At 43.9% G+C, this 15,729-nt stretch overlaps 1 protein-coding gene across 2 annotated transcripts in view; it reads left to right on the forward strand.

Annotated features, from left to right (window-relative positions):
• RALGAPB (Ral GTPase activating protein non-catalytic subunit beta) overlaps window positions 1–15,729 on the forward strand; it is an 81,310-nt gene that overhangs the window by 10,557 nt on the left and 55,024 nt on the right. For both annotated transcript variants that reach the window (XM_066585832.1, XM_066585833.1), the window contains exons 2-7: window positions 644–847; window positions 1,588–1,790; window positions 10,069–10,232; window positions 11,295–11,481; window positions 12,283–12,414; window positions 14,239–14,420. In XM_066585832.1, the coding sequence (XP_066441929.1) occupies window positions 662–847; window positions 1,588–1,790; window positions 10,069–10,232; window positions 11,295–11,481; window positions 12,283–12,414; window positions 14,239–14,420 (1,054 nt within the window). In that variant the 5' untranslated portion in view covers window positions 644–661. The remainder of the gene's footprint in view (window positions 1–643; window positions 848–1,587; window positions 1,791–10,068; window positions 10,233–11,294; window positions 11,482–12,282; window positions 12,415–14,238; window positions 14,421–15,729) is intronic.

The raw sequence follows: 15,729 nt of genomic DNA on the forward strand, positions 1-15,729 counted from the left end.
GTTGCCAGCGGGTGTCAGCTGTAACAAACAGCCGGCTGCCATGATGTATGAAGGGAGATCACTGCACAATCTCCCTTCGTACACACCACGAACGCTGCAGGATGTAACTGTACATCCTATAGCGTTAAGGGGTTAAAATTTTAGTCTGTGCCCGGAATATCTCCTTTTTTTTTTTTTTGTGCTTCTTACATATGGGGGGGAACTTATGAGTTAAGTCCTGATTATTGCTTAATATAAATAATCCCCGTGGCGATTGTCATTGATCGCATCTTTTATGAAGCCTTAAAAATTGTTTGTTGGCAGCCTGTCCTCCTTGAAAATGGGATGTGCTCCTGACATCAATGTGAACTGTATGGGGGAGATGGGGGGATTCTTTACCAAGCCTTTCACCATCATTCCAATGTGACCTTAAAAGTAAATGAGCACTAATTGACTTTCTGTATCGTTGGTCTGCACTTGCTGCAGGTAGCTATATGTGCAGATTGCCCTCCCATGCGAGTCTCTGCTCAGCAGCCTATATTCTGCCGGTGTTCTCCTTGCTACCTTTGTATCTCCGGCACGTTACACCTGGAGGTTTTTGTCATTTGAACTGTATAAATGAAGAAATTAGATCTTGATTCTCTTTGTTTTTCACCTCTCGCAGGGACTAGACGCGTTCATCATGTACTCGGAGTGGCGGACGCTGCACCTTGTCCTAAAGAATGACCAAGGTCACACCAGTGTGCTGCACAGCTATCCTGAAAATGTGGGCCGAGATGTCGCTAATGCCGTGGTCCGTCCGCTGGGACAGGCGCTCAACGCCCCCACCACCGCTGCAAGCGAGAGCATACTGAAAACTGATAAACAGGTAAGAGGGGGTTAAAAATAGTCCCCCGCGTGATGCCCTCTCATCCAGGCCGAGTGTTTAGAGGGCACTATGAGTGTTTATGGTGTACAGTACTGTGCACAGGTTTTAGGCGAGTGGGGGGGGGGTTGCAAAGTACGAATGCCATCAAAAGTATAAGTGTTAATAGTTTTTGTCGATTAACAAAATGCAAGAATGAACAAAACAAAAAACGTGACTTTTTCACTAAAATTAAGAAAATCTACTTAATGGGGACTTTTGCCTTCCTCTGGATCAAGATTGGGGGTTATTAAGATGTACAAGATAGTGTCGTGTTTTTGTTTTGTTTTTTCAGCCTTACACACTATTGCTATGTCAATGTAAATCGAATCCGTATTTGCTGTGACTACCCTTTGGCCATTAAAACAGCAGCAATTCTTCTAGGTATACTTGCACACAGTTTTTGAAGGAACTCGTCAGGGAGGTTGTTTCGACCATATTGGAGAACTGACCACTGATCTTGTATTTTTGGTAGCATTTTTTTTTAACACCCGCCTAAAACGTTTGCACAGTACTGTATATGTATGACTGTAGTGACGAAGGGCGCTTTGGAATAATGACTTTCCAATGATGATTAATGCTGTATTTCTGCAGTGAAGACTTCTATATCCGACACAGTCCTCTCATTAATGCTATCGGTGCTTCAAACAAAACCTGTATTGGCCTGTAAATGATCTACAAATTGTTGTGTTTCTACATTCCAGGTGAAATGGACCATGGAGGTGATCTGTTATGGCCTCACGTTACCACTAGAGGGTGACACTGTGAAGTACTGCGTAGATGTGTACACTGATTGGATCATGGCTCTGGTTTCTCCTAAAGACTCCATTCCCCAGCCGGTCATCAGAGAACCGAACAAGTATATTCAGATCATTCTCAAGCACCTCCAGAATGTCTTTGTGCCAAGGTGAGATCGCTTCATGCAACAATGAGGATTTCTTCCTTGAGGCGGTTCGTTTTATTAATTCTTTCTTCATACAGCCGCCAAACCTATTCCAAATGCTGCGGTTTTATTGGTGCGTGGATGTATGCGAGACGTCCGCCTACCAAGAGCGTGGTGTGAACGGAGCTTGGTCCCATCTGTAGATGAGGTTTAGGTTGTGTCCCGACTGGCCGTGCCGGATGCCGCACTTAGTAGACGGGCCGCTCCTGCCGGCAGGAATTCCTGTCTATTCTTGGGTCTGTACACTTCCACTTTATCAGATCGGAGGGCCGTGTGCTTTGAACAGAAGAGGTATTTTAAGGTTTTCGTTCTTGAAAAGATTTTCCATTGTGAATATTGGCAGCTGACACACACTTAGTATTTCTGTAGCTCTCCATTATAACCACTGGAATCCATTTATCACACTTAGTTCCACATCACCTACGTTAACCCCTTAACGACGGTCAATACGCCTTTTGACGGCCTGCGTATGAAGAGAGATTGCAGGGCGACCTCTTTTCATACATCCCGGGTGACGGCTGTTTCTTACAGCCGACACCCAGCGGCAACAGCTGTGACGTACCGTGCGGCTCATCGGGGCTGTTAACCTTTTAAATGCCGCTTGGATGCAGGTTTGATGTCAAGTTTGTGAGAAAAATGGATCATCTCTTGAGACACGCATTTTAGAATTATTTCTGCGACCGAATGCGATCAAGGGAGAGAAGGATGTCTTGAGGGAAATTAAGGTGTATTCAGTGAATTAACAAAAGTGCCACCTTGTTGTACGGTGCATTGCATGGACATAGTGTGCTGCGGGGCGCGCCAGAATGCAGAGGGGTTTGTAGTGATGGCGGCGGTTTCCCTCGCAAACAGCAGCAGCCGACAGAATCTAACGTTTTATGGTGTAAGTTTGTAAAACACTTTGGCTACCCACAACAGGGTAGGGTGTGGTGGTAAATAAAAGCTTTGTTTGTGACGCCAGCTCATAGACGGGCCTAGACTTTGTTACAAGCAAAAATAATAAAAAGGGAGGAAAAATAAATCGGGGGTGTTAAGCGGCTTAGTCCCTTCCCCTGGCGGGGGATGTAGTACTTGGTGCGGATGAGAAGGGAACTCCAGGAGGCAAGTTAGCAGTCGGACAAATTATTTATTTGCAGAGATTGGATGTTAGGCAAATTCTAGTCATTCATTTCAGCTGTCTTCATTTCTCTCTTAACCCTTTCCAAACCACCATCTGACGTCTGAAGACATTCTGTACGGCTCTGATGTTGGAAGACGTCCGGCAGGGTATTCTTACTGTAGATTACTGGCTGCTCTGTTGTCGGGGGACTCTCCAGCATGTCCCCATACCACAGTTCTGGCTCCAGCCAGCAGATGGCGCAATTGTATAAATGGCAGAAAGAGAGAGCCCCTTAGAAAACCTTGAATTCAAGATTGGATTGCAAAGGGTTAAGTCCCATTTAGATACAACGATTATCACTCAAAAGCCATCTTTTGAGTGATAATCGTTGTCTAAACGGGTGGCCATTGTGCACTATTTGTTCATCGTTGACTTTTAAAAAGCAAGCTAATAGTCAGTGATGGCTCTTATCAGCGCCGCATGCTGAGCTCTCAGCGGGATACCAGCTGATAGCATTCTCTCAGCTGGCATCCTGCATGGAGCTCTCAGCGATTGGCTCCGAGAACAAAACAGCTCCTGCTGTTTTCTGCGCCATCAGCTCAGCGGGATACCAGCTGAAAGCTCTGAGAACAAAGCAGCTGTCTGCATATACAAAGCAGCTGCTGTTCTCGGAGTTACCAGGGGTGTCCTGCTCTGCCTGCATTTAACTCTTAAGTAGTTAATTGGCTACCTAAAAGTTTATGCAAAGATGATCGTTCAAAACGGTCAGTTGAGCGATCATCTTTCAGTGTAAATGGGTCTTTAGGCAGATACAGGCAACACATCTGTACCCCCTTGTTTTATACATGTAATCTTCTTTCTCTTTGTATATATCTCCTTCTACTGCGGTTTCTCTTTACTTAACAATCGTCTGTCTTCTATACTCTTCCATCTCTATCCTTCTGTATGTATAAAATCCCTTTCCTTGTATCGTTTTATTATTTTTTTCCTAATACAATTCTTCTTTCTAGATCTTTCGTCTTTATACTGCCTTTCTATTCTAATCCTCCCTTGTACTTACTAGACTTTCTCATCGTACCGTTATCTCCTTTTCTTCTTCTTGCTCTTTTCTTGTCCTCTCTTCTCTCTCTGGAACTGGACTCGCTGCTCTCTTAGGAATTCTCCCCACCAGTCCCTGCGGAGAACTATTCTACTGTCCTCACTGCCCTGCCAGCCAATCTCTAAGCTGTTGCTGAGTGGTACAATTACCAATGGGAATGGGGCAGTTGGCAGCCAATTAGGAACGAGGGGGTGGTTGTCGGGCAGATTGTGTAATCTGTAACTGACATGCAGTGAACATTCTTAAAGACATATACACAGTAAATAAAAGATGACCCCATAGACCCTTTTGTAGTGTCCAACTCTGGACCACTAAACACATAGCAGGTTTTCTGGACCCCCTGTATACATTGCACTCTACTAGAGCATGTCTGTAGTCAGGGATGACAATAAGGCGGCATGACTGTAAGAACGGTCTGCTCCCCGTGCATCATATATCAGTTAATGAAGACCTTATGTGAGATGGGTCATACGTGATGATTACTTGCTTTTATATATTAGATATTCGCCATAATTTGATGAGAGATGTGCATAAAAGTCTGCTGAATGTGGGTCCCAACTCTAGGACCAGCACCTCTTAAAAACTAAGGGGGTGAGGAGTACGTAAATGATGTTCTCGTGTTTCTGGCCGCCACATACAACTGGGTATTGTCCTCTCGGCCATAATTGGCCATGATGGGAATACTTCTTTAATGGAAGAATCACCTGAAGTCTAACGTCCTATTAATTCTGGTTGCTTCGTCATTTTTCATTTATTCTGCAGCAGGGACAGACCATTGTGGTCCGTTGTGGATCTTAATATAATACATTTATTTACATCTACTATGATAAAACAATATTTTGGATGCATTTTAGGATTGTCTAGTGGGGTTTTTAACACTTTTTTATGTTGGGAATATAACTTCTGTTAAACGTCTTCCTCGGGGTTACAGTGGGGGTCAGTTCATTTAGTACTCTATGCAAGCTGAGGCAGGAGAGTCATGGCTGTCGAGAGAAACGTTTATTACCCTATTATTTAGTACCCCCTCCACAAATCGGTGGGGAGAGCTGCTAAATATCAGCCCCTTTCACTCTAAGAGACCCAAGTATTACATGAATGGACAGCCATGTAAATCTGGCAGCTTCTGTAGGACAAATGTCTGGATAGATGGGACTTCTGCAGCAGGAGGACGATCACCAGATCTGATTAATCAGCTGATCACAGGCTGGCATTTGAAAAACAGTGTCTGCACAAGCATTTTTCTAAACCAGTGTCTTTACTGGAATGGCTGTCTATGCATTTCCCTGTAGTACAGTGTGTGCCCATATTAAAGGGAACCTGTCGCCCAACCTGTCTACTCGAATGATTTTGTTCTGGAATGTACCATAGGGGTAACACCTAGCCATCTCCAATTTTTATGAAAATTTGCATGTTTGTTAGAATGTATATAAAAATCTAAATTTTTAGGCCCATTGGGTCAACAATTACTTCAGGGCCAATTTTTAGTAGGTCACAGAGAACCATAATTTTTGCTGATTCCTATTTCAGAAACTTTTGACCATAGAAAGATGTAAAGGTAAAGTCTAGAGATGAGCGAGCACCCAATTGCTGGGGTCCACGTTATTCGAGTCGAGCTTTTTGTAAAATTCGAGACCTCTACTTGAGTAACGAACCCCATTGACTACAATGGGAGACTCGAGCTGCGGCGGGGAGGGGCCAAAACAGGCACATCAGTGGGGAGGAGCCAAAAACTGGGGTGGGTTCGAACACGGCGTGATGCTCGTTCAAGTAACGAGCACCATCAAGTACGCTAATACTCGAACAAGCATCAAGCTCGGCAGAGTATGTTCGCTCAACTCTAGTAAAGTCCATTGGTGCACAGTCGTGACCGACTCCTAGGGTGAAGTTACATTGGGACGTGTTCTTGGCAGACTGTTTTTGTGGGGTGGTTTGCAATTGCCGTCCCCATAAAAAGATGTACAAGGTGTCATTCTCTTCATAGGAAAAATGTTCTGCCTACATATTAACACTAAGGGCTCGTGTCCACGGTGAAATTATATTTTGCAAATCCACGCGGGAGAAAAAACGCAATTCCGCATCCCATAGGAATGCGTTGGCCATCCGCGATTAATTAAATAGCCACGGATGGTATTTTAAGTTATTTGCGGATTTTACGCGTGGGGAAAAAAAACAACTGCATGCTCCATTTTAACACGGATCATGCATGTGGGAGCTCTATCTCAATTGATCTCCCGCATGGGGGGAAAAAAAAGACAATTATAGCGCATCCGCTGCAGAAATCCACAGGGGCCTGATTTTTTTTCCCCCTTGGACATGAGGCCTAAGGCGCTAAGTTCACGTGCGGATTTTAATTATAAAATCTGCACCTCTTGCCACCCATAGGGATGCATTAGCATCCGCAGGGCAAGTAAAAGCATGCGGATGTGAAATTTCCCCTGCCCCACGGTGTACGGGATGCACGCACGGGAGGAATGGTCCAGCATGCTCCATTTTCCTGTGGGTCCACAGCAGCAGCTTCTATTGAAGTCAATGGAAGCCGCCCCGTCACAGCTGTTACTGTGGAGGTGCCGCGGGAAAGCAGGGGATTAACCCCTTAGTGACGGCGCTATCGTAAAACTACGTCCTGCTGTCGCAGGACGTGTATGGAGGGAGGTAGCGCCGCTATCTCCCTCCATACAGCGCGGGCGTCAGCTGTTTATTACAGCTGACACCCGCGGGCAATAGCCGTGTTCGGCCGATCGCGGCTATTAACCCTTTAAATGCCGCTATCAATTCTGACAGCGGCATTTAAATCCCCTGAGCGCTGTTTGGGGGTCCCGCACGGCCCCACCGCGGTGAGATCGGGGGAGCCGTGCAGGTGTCATGGCAGCCGGGGGCCTAATGAATGGCCCCAGGGCTGCCTTAGCAGACTGCCTATCAAGCCATCCACACAGGGTGGCTTGATAGACTGCCTGTAAAAAAGCAGTATGACGTAATGCTATAGCATTACGTCATACTGCAGGAGCGATCAAAGCATCGCATGTTAAAGTCCCCCAGGGGGACCTCAAAGTAAAGTAAGAAAAAAGATCAATAAAGTTTTTTAAATTGTAAAAAAAAAAAGTTATTAAAGTTTGAATCGCCCCCCTTTTGCCATATCCATTATTAAAAAATCTAAATCCTAAAATAAAAATATGTATTTGGTATCGCCGCGTCCGTAAAAGTCTGATCTATCAAAGTAGTGCATTATTTTTCCTGCACGGTGAACGTCGTCCGAAAAAAAAATAAAGAACGCCAGAAATACACTTTTTTAGTTACCCTGTCTCCCAGAAAAAATGCAATAAAAAGCGATCAAAAAGCTGTATGTATTCCAAATTGATACTATTGGAAACTACAGGACATCCCGCAAAAATTGAGCCCTTGCTCAACTACGTCGACGACCGCAGAAAATAATTGAAAAAAATTAAATATCTTAAAAAAAAAAATACAAGTACTACAGCAAAAAAAAAACTATATAAGTTTGGTATTGTAGTAATCATACTGACCCATAGAATAAAAATATCAGGTCGTTTTTGTTGCAGTTTGTGCGCCGTAGAAACAGGACGCACCGAAAGATGGTGGAATGTCGTTTTTTTTTTCCCATTTCTCTCCGCTAAGACTTTTTTAAAAAAGTTTTTCAGTACATTATATGGTACAATTAATAGTGCCATTGAAAAATACAACTCGTCCCGCAAAAAACAAGCCCTCATACAGCGACATCGATGGATAAATTAAGGAGCTACGATTTTTTTAAAAGGGAGTAGGAAAAAACAAATGGAAAAAAGCAAAAAAAGCTCCGTCACGAAGGGGTTAAAAAACAAAAACGCGAGCGCTACGTGTATGCCGGGCGCATCGCCCGACTCCTCCGGACGCATCGCCATGCTGAAGAAAGAAGATCTGGCTGGCTCTGAGGAGATCTGCGCTGGAACCGGAGAGGTAGGAAACATTCTTTTCCTGTCCATGGCTACGGGTATGTGGGATTCAGCAGTGGTATCTGTGCCTGCAAGTGGACATTGTAACAAATTTTTTGGGGGGGAATTGAGCCACTCCAGAAAGAAATCTGGAGTGTGTATAATGTAATATATACATTATATATTTTGGACATACAATTGTTCAGCTAAACAATCTATTAATCTGTGAATTTCCATGTGCAAAGTTTCTTTGTATAAGTCAGATGGTGGAGAGTTTTTGTCCTGGAATGACCTATAAACGTCTTTCTGGTGCTGTGCAGGGAGATGAGGCTCTGGCTCTCCATTATCTCCCCACACTACACTGTAACTTAGTTTATGATGCTGTTCGGCGGTGGCAGCTTCCCTTTAACCTCCTGTGGTGTCCTTGCATCTGCAAAGATCTGCTTGGGCTTTGATTAGCTTTACCTTTACTGCAGATGTTGTCATTTAGTGTTCTCATGTCTGTTTACTTGTCTGGCTGTTCCCCCAATACTCTGTACACTGATGCAGGTCCTGGAGGTGTTGCTAGGGTACGGGTGCAGCAAAATTAACTTATCACGCTTAACCCTTTCCAATCCAATTTGTATCCTGGTTTTCCAAGGGGGCTTACTTCTTTTCTGTCGTTATACAGTGGCGCTATCTGCTGGCTAAAGCCAGTACTGCATGAGGTGACACATTGGATAGGCACCGACTGCAGAGAGGCTGGCAATATACAGTAAGAGAACCCTGATGGCCATCTTCCAACATCGGAGATATACAGCCTTAAATCATAATGTCTTGAGAGGTCAGACAGTGGATTGGAAAGGGTCAAGTTATCATAAGCCATTAAAAAGCTATTGCTATCCTATAGGGGTATGCCAGGTCTGAATACTGATGACCTGCTCTCAGGATTGTTCATCAATATCTGCTCATTTGGGGCTGTCAGTTGTGACTCTGCCGATCTGGTATTGCCGCTTAGTTCTCCTCGCATGCCCAGGACTGAGCTGTTCTCATGTCATGTGACCGATGAACATGTCACATGCCAGAGAACAGCAGTTGCGTCTCTCCTTGTACCGCTGCAGCCTCTTAAATCATCTAATCAGCGGGGGTCAACAGCCGTGGCTTCCCACCGATCTGATATTGATGACTTATGAGGATAGGTCATCAGTGCTTTAGTCCGAGAAAACCCCTTTAACACAACACAAGCAAGTAAAGGGCAAAGTTAAACTTGGTTACATCTATACAGGAGGATCGTCGCCCATCAAGAAGCGTAACAAATTGCGGCATTACTGGGAAGTCAATACATTTGGGATATTGCTGGGTGGAGATGGCATGAACTTTTATCCTGAGATGAGTGGAGATCCAGAGTCTTAGCTGCCTGGTAGTAATAACAGTTTAGAGTAGTAATCCTGGCGCCACGTACATCATCTTGCAGAACGTAAACTGTTTAGGCTATGAGGATTTATAGATGTACTTTGCGAGGACCCGGGACCGTTCTCAGAGCTTGATTAGATTTCAGCTCTCTCATAGAAAGTATTTTTGAGAACCAAGCATAATGACCTTTTAGGCGTCCAAACAATGAATGTTGTATACTGGTGTGAGGGCAACTAATATATGCAATAGAGTACGCTTGTTTAAAAGGGGTTGTCTCTTCGGGCGTAGCTATATCATGGAGGGGAATTCACTCACAATCCCCAGAGCCTAAATCCACCCCTCGCTTTGTTGGCCTCGGTCTTTTTGTGAATTTTATGAAAATATAAAAATATGGAAATCTGGTATACAGTGCATGTAATACTACAGTTCCCCTGTAGAGGCCACTGCAGTGGAAATAAGAAACACAGCGGCTTTTTCCTGCAAAATCAGCTGTTTCTCAGAGGGCACAACTCGTATCCGAGGTTTTGTCTATTGTGAGGCTAATTTCTGCTATACATTCAATGCAAATCTTTCATGCGGTGCGCCCCCAATGTATTGTTTTCCTGACTATAAAATGTATTTCTGGCAGTTGTCTCATTTGTGTCCCCAGAATGACTGTGTGGTATTGAAATCCGTACATTCGTTACGATAAAGGTATTCATGCCTCGTCTGTTGGTTTACTTGCAGGCAGGAACAGATAGGCAACCAGATTCGGCTGTGCCTGCAGGTCTTGCGTTCGGTCCAGAAGTTGGCACGAGACTCGACCAACATGGCCCGGGAAACCTGGGAAGTTCTCCTGCTTTTTCTTCTGCAGATCAACGACACTCTTCTTGCTGCTCCTACTGTGTCAGGTACGTCACGGCACCAGCATCTAAAGTCCTCCCGGAAAGTAAATTGTACTGCAAATCCACAAAAACATTCTAATTCCCTGAGACTTCTTCTGCCCGGGTGTCAAGACTTCAGCTGCCCTGTTACTGTTTTCGCTGAGGCTTCCTAGACTTCCGAAAAGCAAGCTTGTAATTACAAAGCCTGATGGATGATCATTCTCTAACACGTAGAGCCCATTTAGAGCTTTGACAACCCCTTTAATTCTGTCATGGGGCCAGATTGCTGGTTTCACAGCTTTATTAAAAGCTGAGAAACTGCTTAATCAAACATGTGACATTAAGGCCTCTTCTACGGGTGATAGCGATTTGCAGTTCGAGAAAATCTCATCGCTATTGCCGCTATGCTCTTGCGATTTTTCTCTTGTCAGGTATGCGATATTTATTTATTTCCCCCCCCTCGCAAAAATTCTAACATCGCATCACATGTGGTCCTGATTTTTTCTTGTGCGATTTTTGGGGGTTTTTTTATAGCGCAAGAGAATTTTCGGGCAGGTGTGAAGTGAATGGCCTCTTGCAATTCTCATCTAAGTCACACTCCAGTGTAACTCTTACCTTTTGGGTGTGCCAGTGTGGAATCTTTCAGCGCAGCACATAGACTCATGTGGGTAATGTTGGCCCATTGGCTTCTTGACATTTCCTAAAGATGTCTGCTGTAACTCCTCACAGTTCTTGCGTTGCTCTCCAGAATTTGCACAGATCTCCATAGCAGGCAGAGTTTTCTCGCATAACATGCGTGTCGCTAGTGGCTGCTATGCGATGCTAGAAAATTGCAGACCCCATAGGGAAACATTCGCGGAAGTATAGTGTGTGCCATGAGTTTGTAATCTCGCTATCTTGCACGCTACAAAAATCGCATGTGTGGAAGAACCCATACGAAAGCATGGCTCTATAAACATGTGATTTCTCGCAGTCTCGCAATGCGAGGAACTCACCCGTGCAGAAGAGGCTTGAATGTCATTTTAAAAAGGTACATTAACATGTGTTTTTAGTTTTTTGACCAAACCCTCCACCCCATTTCTTCCCTAGGAGGTATTGCAGAAAGTTTGGCTGACAAGTTAATTGGAGTTCTGTTTGAAGTCTGGCTCTTGGCGTGTACTCGCTGCTTCCCAACACCGCCCTACTGGAAGACCGCCAAAGAAATGGTGGCCAACTGGAGACACCACTCAGCTGTGGTAGAGCAGTGGAGTAAAGCAATCTGTGCCCTAACATCTAGGTGAGGCTGTGTGATAAATACAACATTGGGCAGAACTATTTGTTCTCTACTGTTTTTTTGTTTTTTTTTACGATGGATCCACAAAGTGAAACTCCAGGTAAACTTTAAAGTAAGTATAATGGACCTTTTGAGGTTATCTAACATACCAGCATAGTTAATCCTTTCACTCTCGCCCCTTCGTCCCAAAATACAAGCTTATAAGGTGCTTTGTATGTTGTAGAAAAAAATAAAGCAAGCAAAATATAATGCAGAAAAAAGATTTTCTGCTCTGCCCACCCTTTTAGGTAATTCTTTCTTCACTTAAGCTGCCGGCACATAAGTGTAGTTCTCTCCATGCCACCCACATGTGACAGTCGCGTGGCATGCCGCAAGTACACAATGACATTGCGTACTTGCTGCAGGCCGCTGATATCCGTGCATTGTCTTGTATGCACGCTAAGATAGAACATGTTGCAAACCTTATTGCATGCGTAATGTGTGCTCGGCAGCATGGGAGATTGGTACAACGGATTCCGCGGGCAAAATGCACTGTACCAACACGGTCATGTGAAAGAGCCCCCAGTTCCAAATATAGGCGAAAGCAGCTAAAATAGAGCAGCAGCTCTTTGTTCAACTAGTAGTACGTGGGAACGGGCAGAGCAAGAAGTCTTTTGTCTTTGTGGGGCCACTCACGTTGTTTTTCCATAAGTTGGGTTTCAAGAGTAAAATTCCCAAACGAGAGTAAGTGCCGAAATGAGAGCAAATGACGGGTGGACTTATATCTGGGTATTTAATTTTATTTCCGTTTCTTTTTTCCTCCAGGTTGTTGCGGTTCACCTACGGGCCTTCATTTCCCCCTTTCAAAGTTCCAGAGGAAGATGCCAGCTTGATCCCCACTGAAATGGATAATGAATGTGTGACACAAACCTGGTTTAGATTCTTGCACATTCTGAGGTGTGTAGTTAGTTCAGTGGCCTGACGGTGCCTATATTTATTAGTCTAAAGTTGATCAAAATGGACAATTTAAACCATGATGATCGTTCGTTAGGTGAAATTCAACAGTGTGTTTAAGAATCCCTCTAAAGGCCACACTTCTCTAGTTTACTCTCCACTGCTTGTTTTCTTGTGAAGTCAGTGTCCATTATGAAGGATAAGATAAAACACAGGTTTCTCTGGGCAGCATGATCCATCACCCTCATCCATAGAGGAGAGAGAGAGAAATAGAGACTTGCACAGCCATGCTCCTGGAGCGAATTGTGATTTACTATCCCACAGCTACTGAAATCACATCTACACTGCTCAATACTGCTGTATAATATCCTCCATAATGCTGTTTTTCTTCTGTGTGCCAGGCTGGGTTCACACAGACATGAGTTCAATTGCGCAGGCCTTAGCGCAACATTTTTGCGCTATGAACAAGGATTTTGTTTTGTATTTATATCTGTGTATTTTGCTGTACCTTTTTTTTTTTTTTCCCTCTGCCCACTGGGCATGTTCATTTGTGTGCGGCAAGCAAGCAAACTGATTTGTTTTTCCAGCAGAATTATGCAGTATTTCACACAACTCCTTAAAGGGGTTCTGTCACTAACAAAGAAAAATGCTATGCTTATCTATTCCTCCCCCATCAGTCTACTCACCAGATCTTCACCTCCCTTATCTTCTCCTGTCTCCTGCAGTCAGGGGGGCTCACTTCAGCTCCAGCTGCCTGATTCTTCTCCTTCCTGTGAGGTTACGTACATTAGAGGGCAGTCTGCCAATGTACATTATGTTACAGGCCAGCAGGAGGACTGCCTATCTACTGCAGAGATTGCTCATGCGAGCTATCTCTGAAATAGATTACAATTCCTTCCTAGGCAGTGAAGCTACAGCACAGGGATGTGACCTTCACTGACCCAGCAGGAAGGAGTTTGTGATAAGCAGCCTTCATAACAAGCTGGGCCCAGCCTGCAGTGAGCTAACCTGGGGCACTGGAGAAGCTCAACCAGGAGAAGATGTGATAAGGAGACTGACAGGGAAGAAATAGGTAAGTTTTTTTTCAGATAATTTTTCTTTTAATGACAAAACCCCTTTTAGTGTACTGAATGCGCATTTGTGTGCACCCCCGCCCCCCTCCCTCCCATTGACTTCTATGGGGACCTTTGGAATGCAAATACTCAGAAAAAAATTATTATTTTTTTTTTGTGCTAATGCAAATGCAGAATACGTGCACGTTAGAACCCGTTAAAATCAAGGAGTCTAAAGCAGCTATTCGATAATTACGAAGCAAAATTGGCAGTTTTTTTCATGTGCAGTGTATAGAAAACCGCAAAACCTCAGGCTGCTTTTTCCAGTTGAGAGAGAACGGAAAATTAGAAACAGAATCTGCAAAGGGGAAAACTGGTGAAAATACAGAATGCAAGTCCTTTATTGGCCTTAAATAGCTATGTTTGTACATGAGGAATAACATCTGAAGCGTTGGGTACACTTTGAGATCACAGAAAATTTCTAGATTATAACGAGAGGAGAAACGAACAACGTTATTATATATCAGTCACATTTCACAAAATTCAGAATGGTCAGCATCTTGCAGCTGAAACCTTCCACTGACCCCCATGAAAGAGTCCAATCCTCGATGCAGAGCTCCTGTTCTCCTCAGTTGGTAACCACATATACAAACTGGGCTAGAATGGATTCCAGCTGCTGGACTTGCACCATTCCCAATTTCGTTGATTTTTATTCCAAATATCATAGAACCCATCAAGAACTTCCTAATAATCTAATATCTCCCTTCCTTTCTAGTAACCCCGTGGACCTAAGTAACCCAAGTATTATTGGCACAACTCCAAAGTTTCAGGAGCAGTTTCTAAATGTAAGCGGGGTGCCCAACCAGGAACTCAACCAGTACTCCTGTCTCAAACAGCTGCCTCAGATCTTCTTCCGTGCCATGCGTGGGGTCAGCTGTTTGGTGGATGCTTTTTTAGGTATTGCTGCTTTTTCCTATTGTATTTGATAGTGGGGTTCCCCAAAATAATTACAACCTTGACCTGTTCATATCTTCAGTAAATGAAACGCCAGGTTACGAGGTTCTGTTAAATATTCCATGCAAAATCTATTTCACTGTGTTAGCCAGGGATATTCTCTGTAAATGTAGGAAATGCGTCATGTTCCATAAATAACTGGTAAACTCGTATGTTTCTTCTCCAGGAGTTGCAGTCCTTAAGAACATTGGGTTACAAAGATTACCAAAATATGGTATCCAACCTCATTAATTGCTCGGTCCAAAAATCTGGTATTGTTGGTTAATAACTACTGATTTGGGCTAGAAATGCTGATCCCCGTTTTACAGAATTCTGCCCAAGCTCTACAAGTAACATTGTTTGTGTCAAAACGAGTAAGAATAACATTAAAGTGCATGTCTTTTTGATCCCTCTTCTATGATTTGCCTACTCAGACCCTGCACATAGTGTTATACCATGTTGGTTAGTCTGGGGGTTTCCTTTAAAGGGCCACTCTGGTGAATATATAGATTTTTTAAATCATTCTAACTAATATATATAGGTAGGCTAGTATTACCTCGGTTGGTTATTCCTTTCTCTGACGCTCCTGCTCTTTTTCTACTCAGTTAATGTGATCTCCCTTCTGACCAGCTCCGATTTACTTGGGTTTATGTACTCTCAAATTAGTCAGTTTCTCAGTCAGCTTAACTCCCGTGTGATATTACGTGGACTGTACCAGAAATGCTCTTCATAAGGGGGCACAGACACTCCTATTGCAGTTGGTAGTGATGATCACACAGCTCCTGTCAGTTATAATGAAGATCACAGCTCGGCCTTCTGACTGTATACTTATGGTCTGTAGCGTATTTAGGTGAATACTGAATGTAATGGCAGTATTTTCATTACAGCAGAGATGGTATAGTCTCTAGCTGGTCATGTAATACTGTGCTGAGGCATCATGAGATTGATGGCAAAGAATAGTGGAAGCAGAAATCTCAGTATCGAGATAGTGCCTGACAAGCATCAGACAGGAGGCTGCACTGAATGGCAGTGACTACAATACGCATAGGAGACCTCAAGTGTTTGGCAGGTAATCGGGTGACGGGTGCGGGGATGGAATAATGTTTTCACAGGAGTGACTCTTTAATTACGTGTTAAACTCAAGAAGTATTTGTCTATTACCCCACTGCTCAGTTTGAAAAGAAAACCATTTGCTGTGGTCTCCTAATATTTCTCCGCTTTTTCCCACAGGCATCTCTCGCCCCAGGGCTGACAGCCCAGTTACAGGGGAAGA

The sequence above is a fragment of the Eleutherodactylus coqui genome, chromosome 13 (genome assembly GCF_035609145.1).
Source record: "Eleutherodactylus coqui strain aEleCoq1 chromosome 13, aEleCoq1.hap1, whole genome shotgun sequence".
Taxonomy (NCBI): Eukaryota; Metazoa; Chordata; class Amphibia; order Anura; family Eleutherodactylidae; genus Eleutherodactylus; species Eleutherodactylus coqui.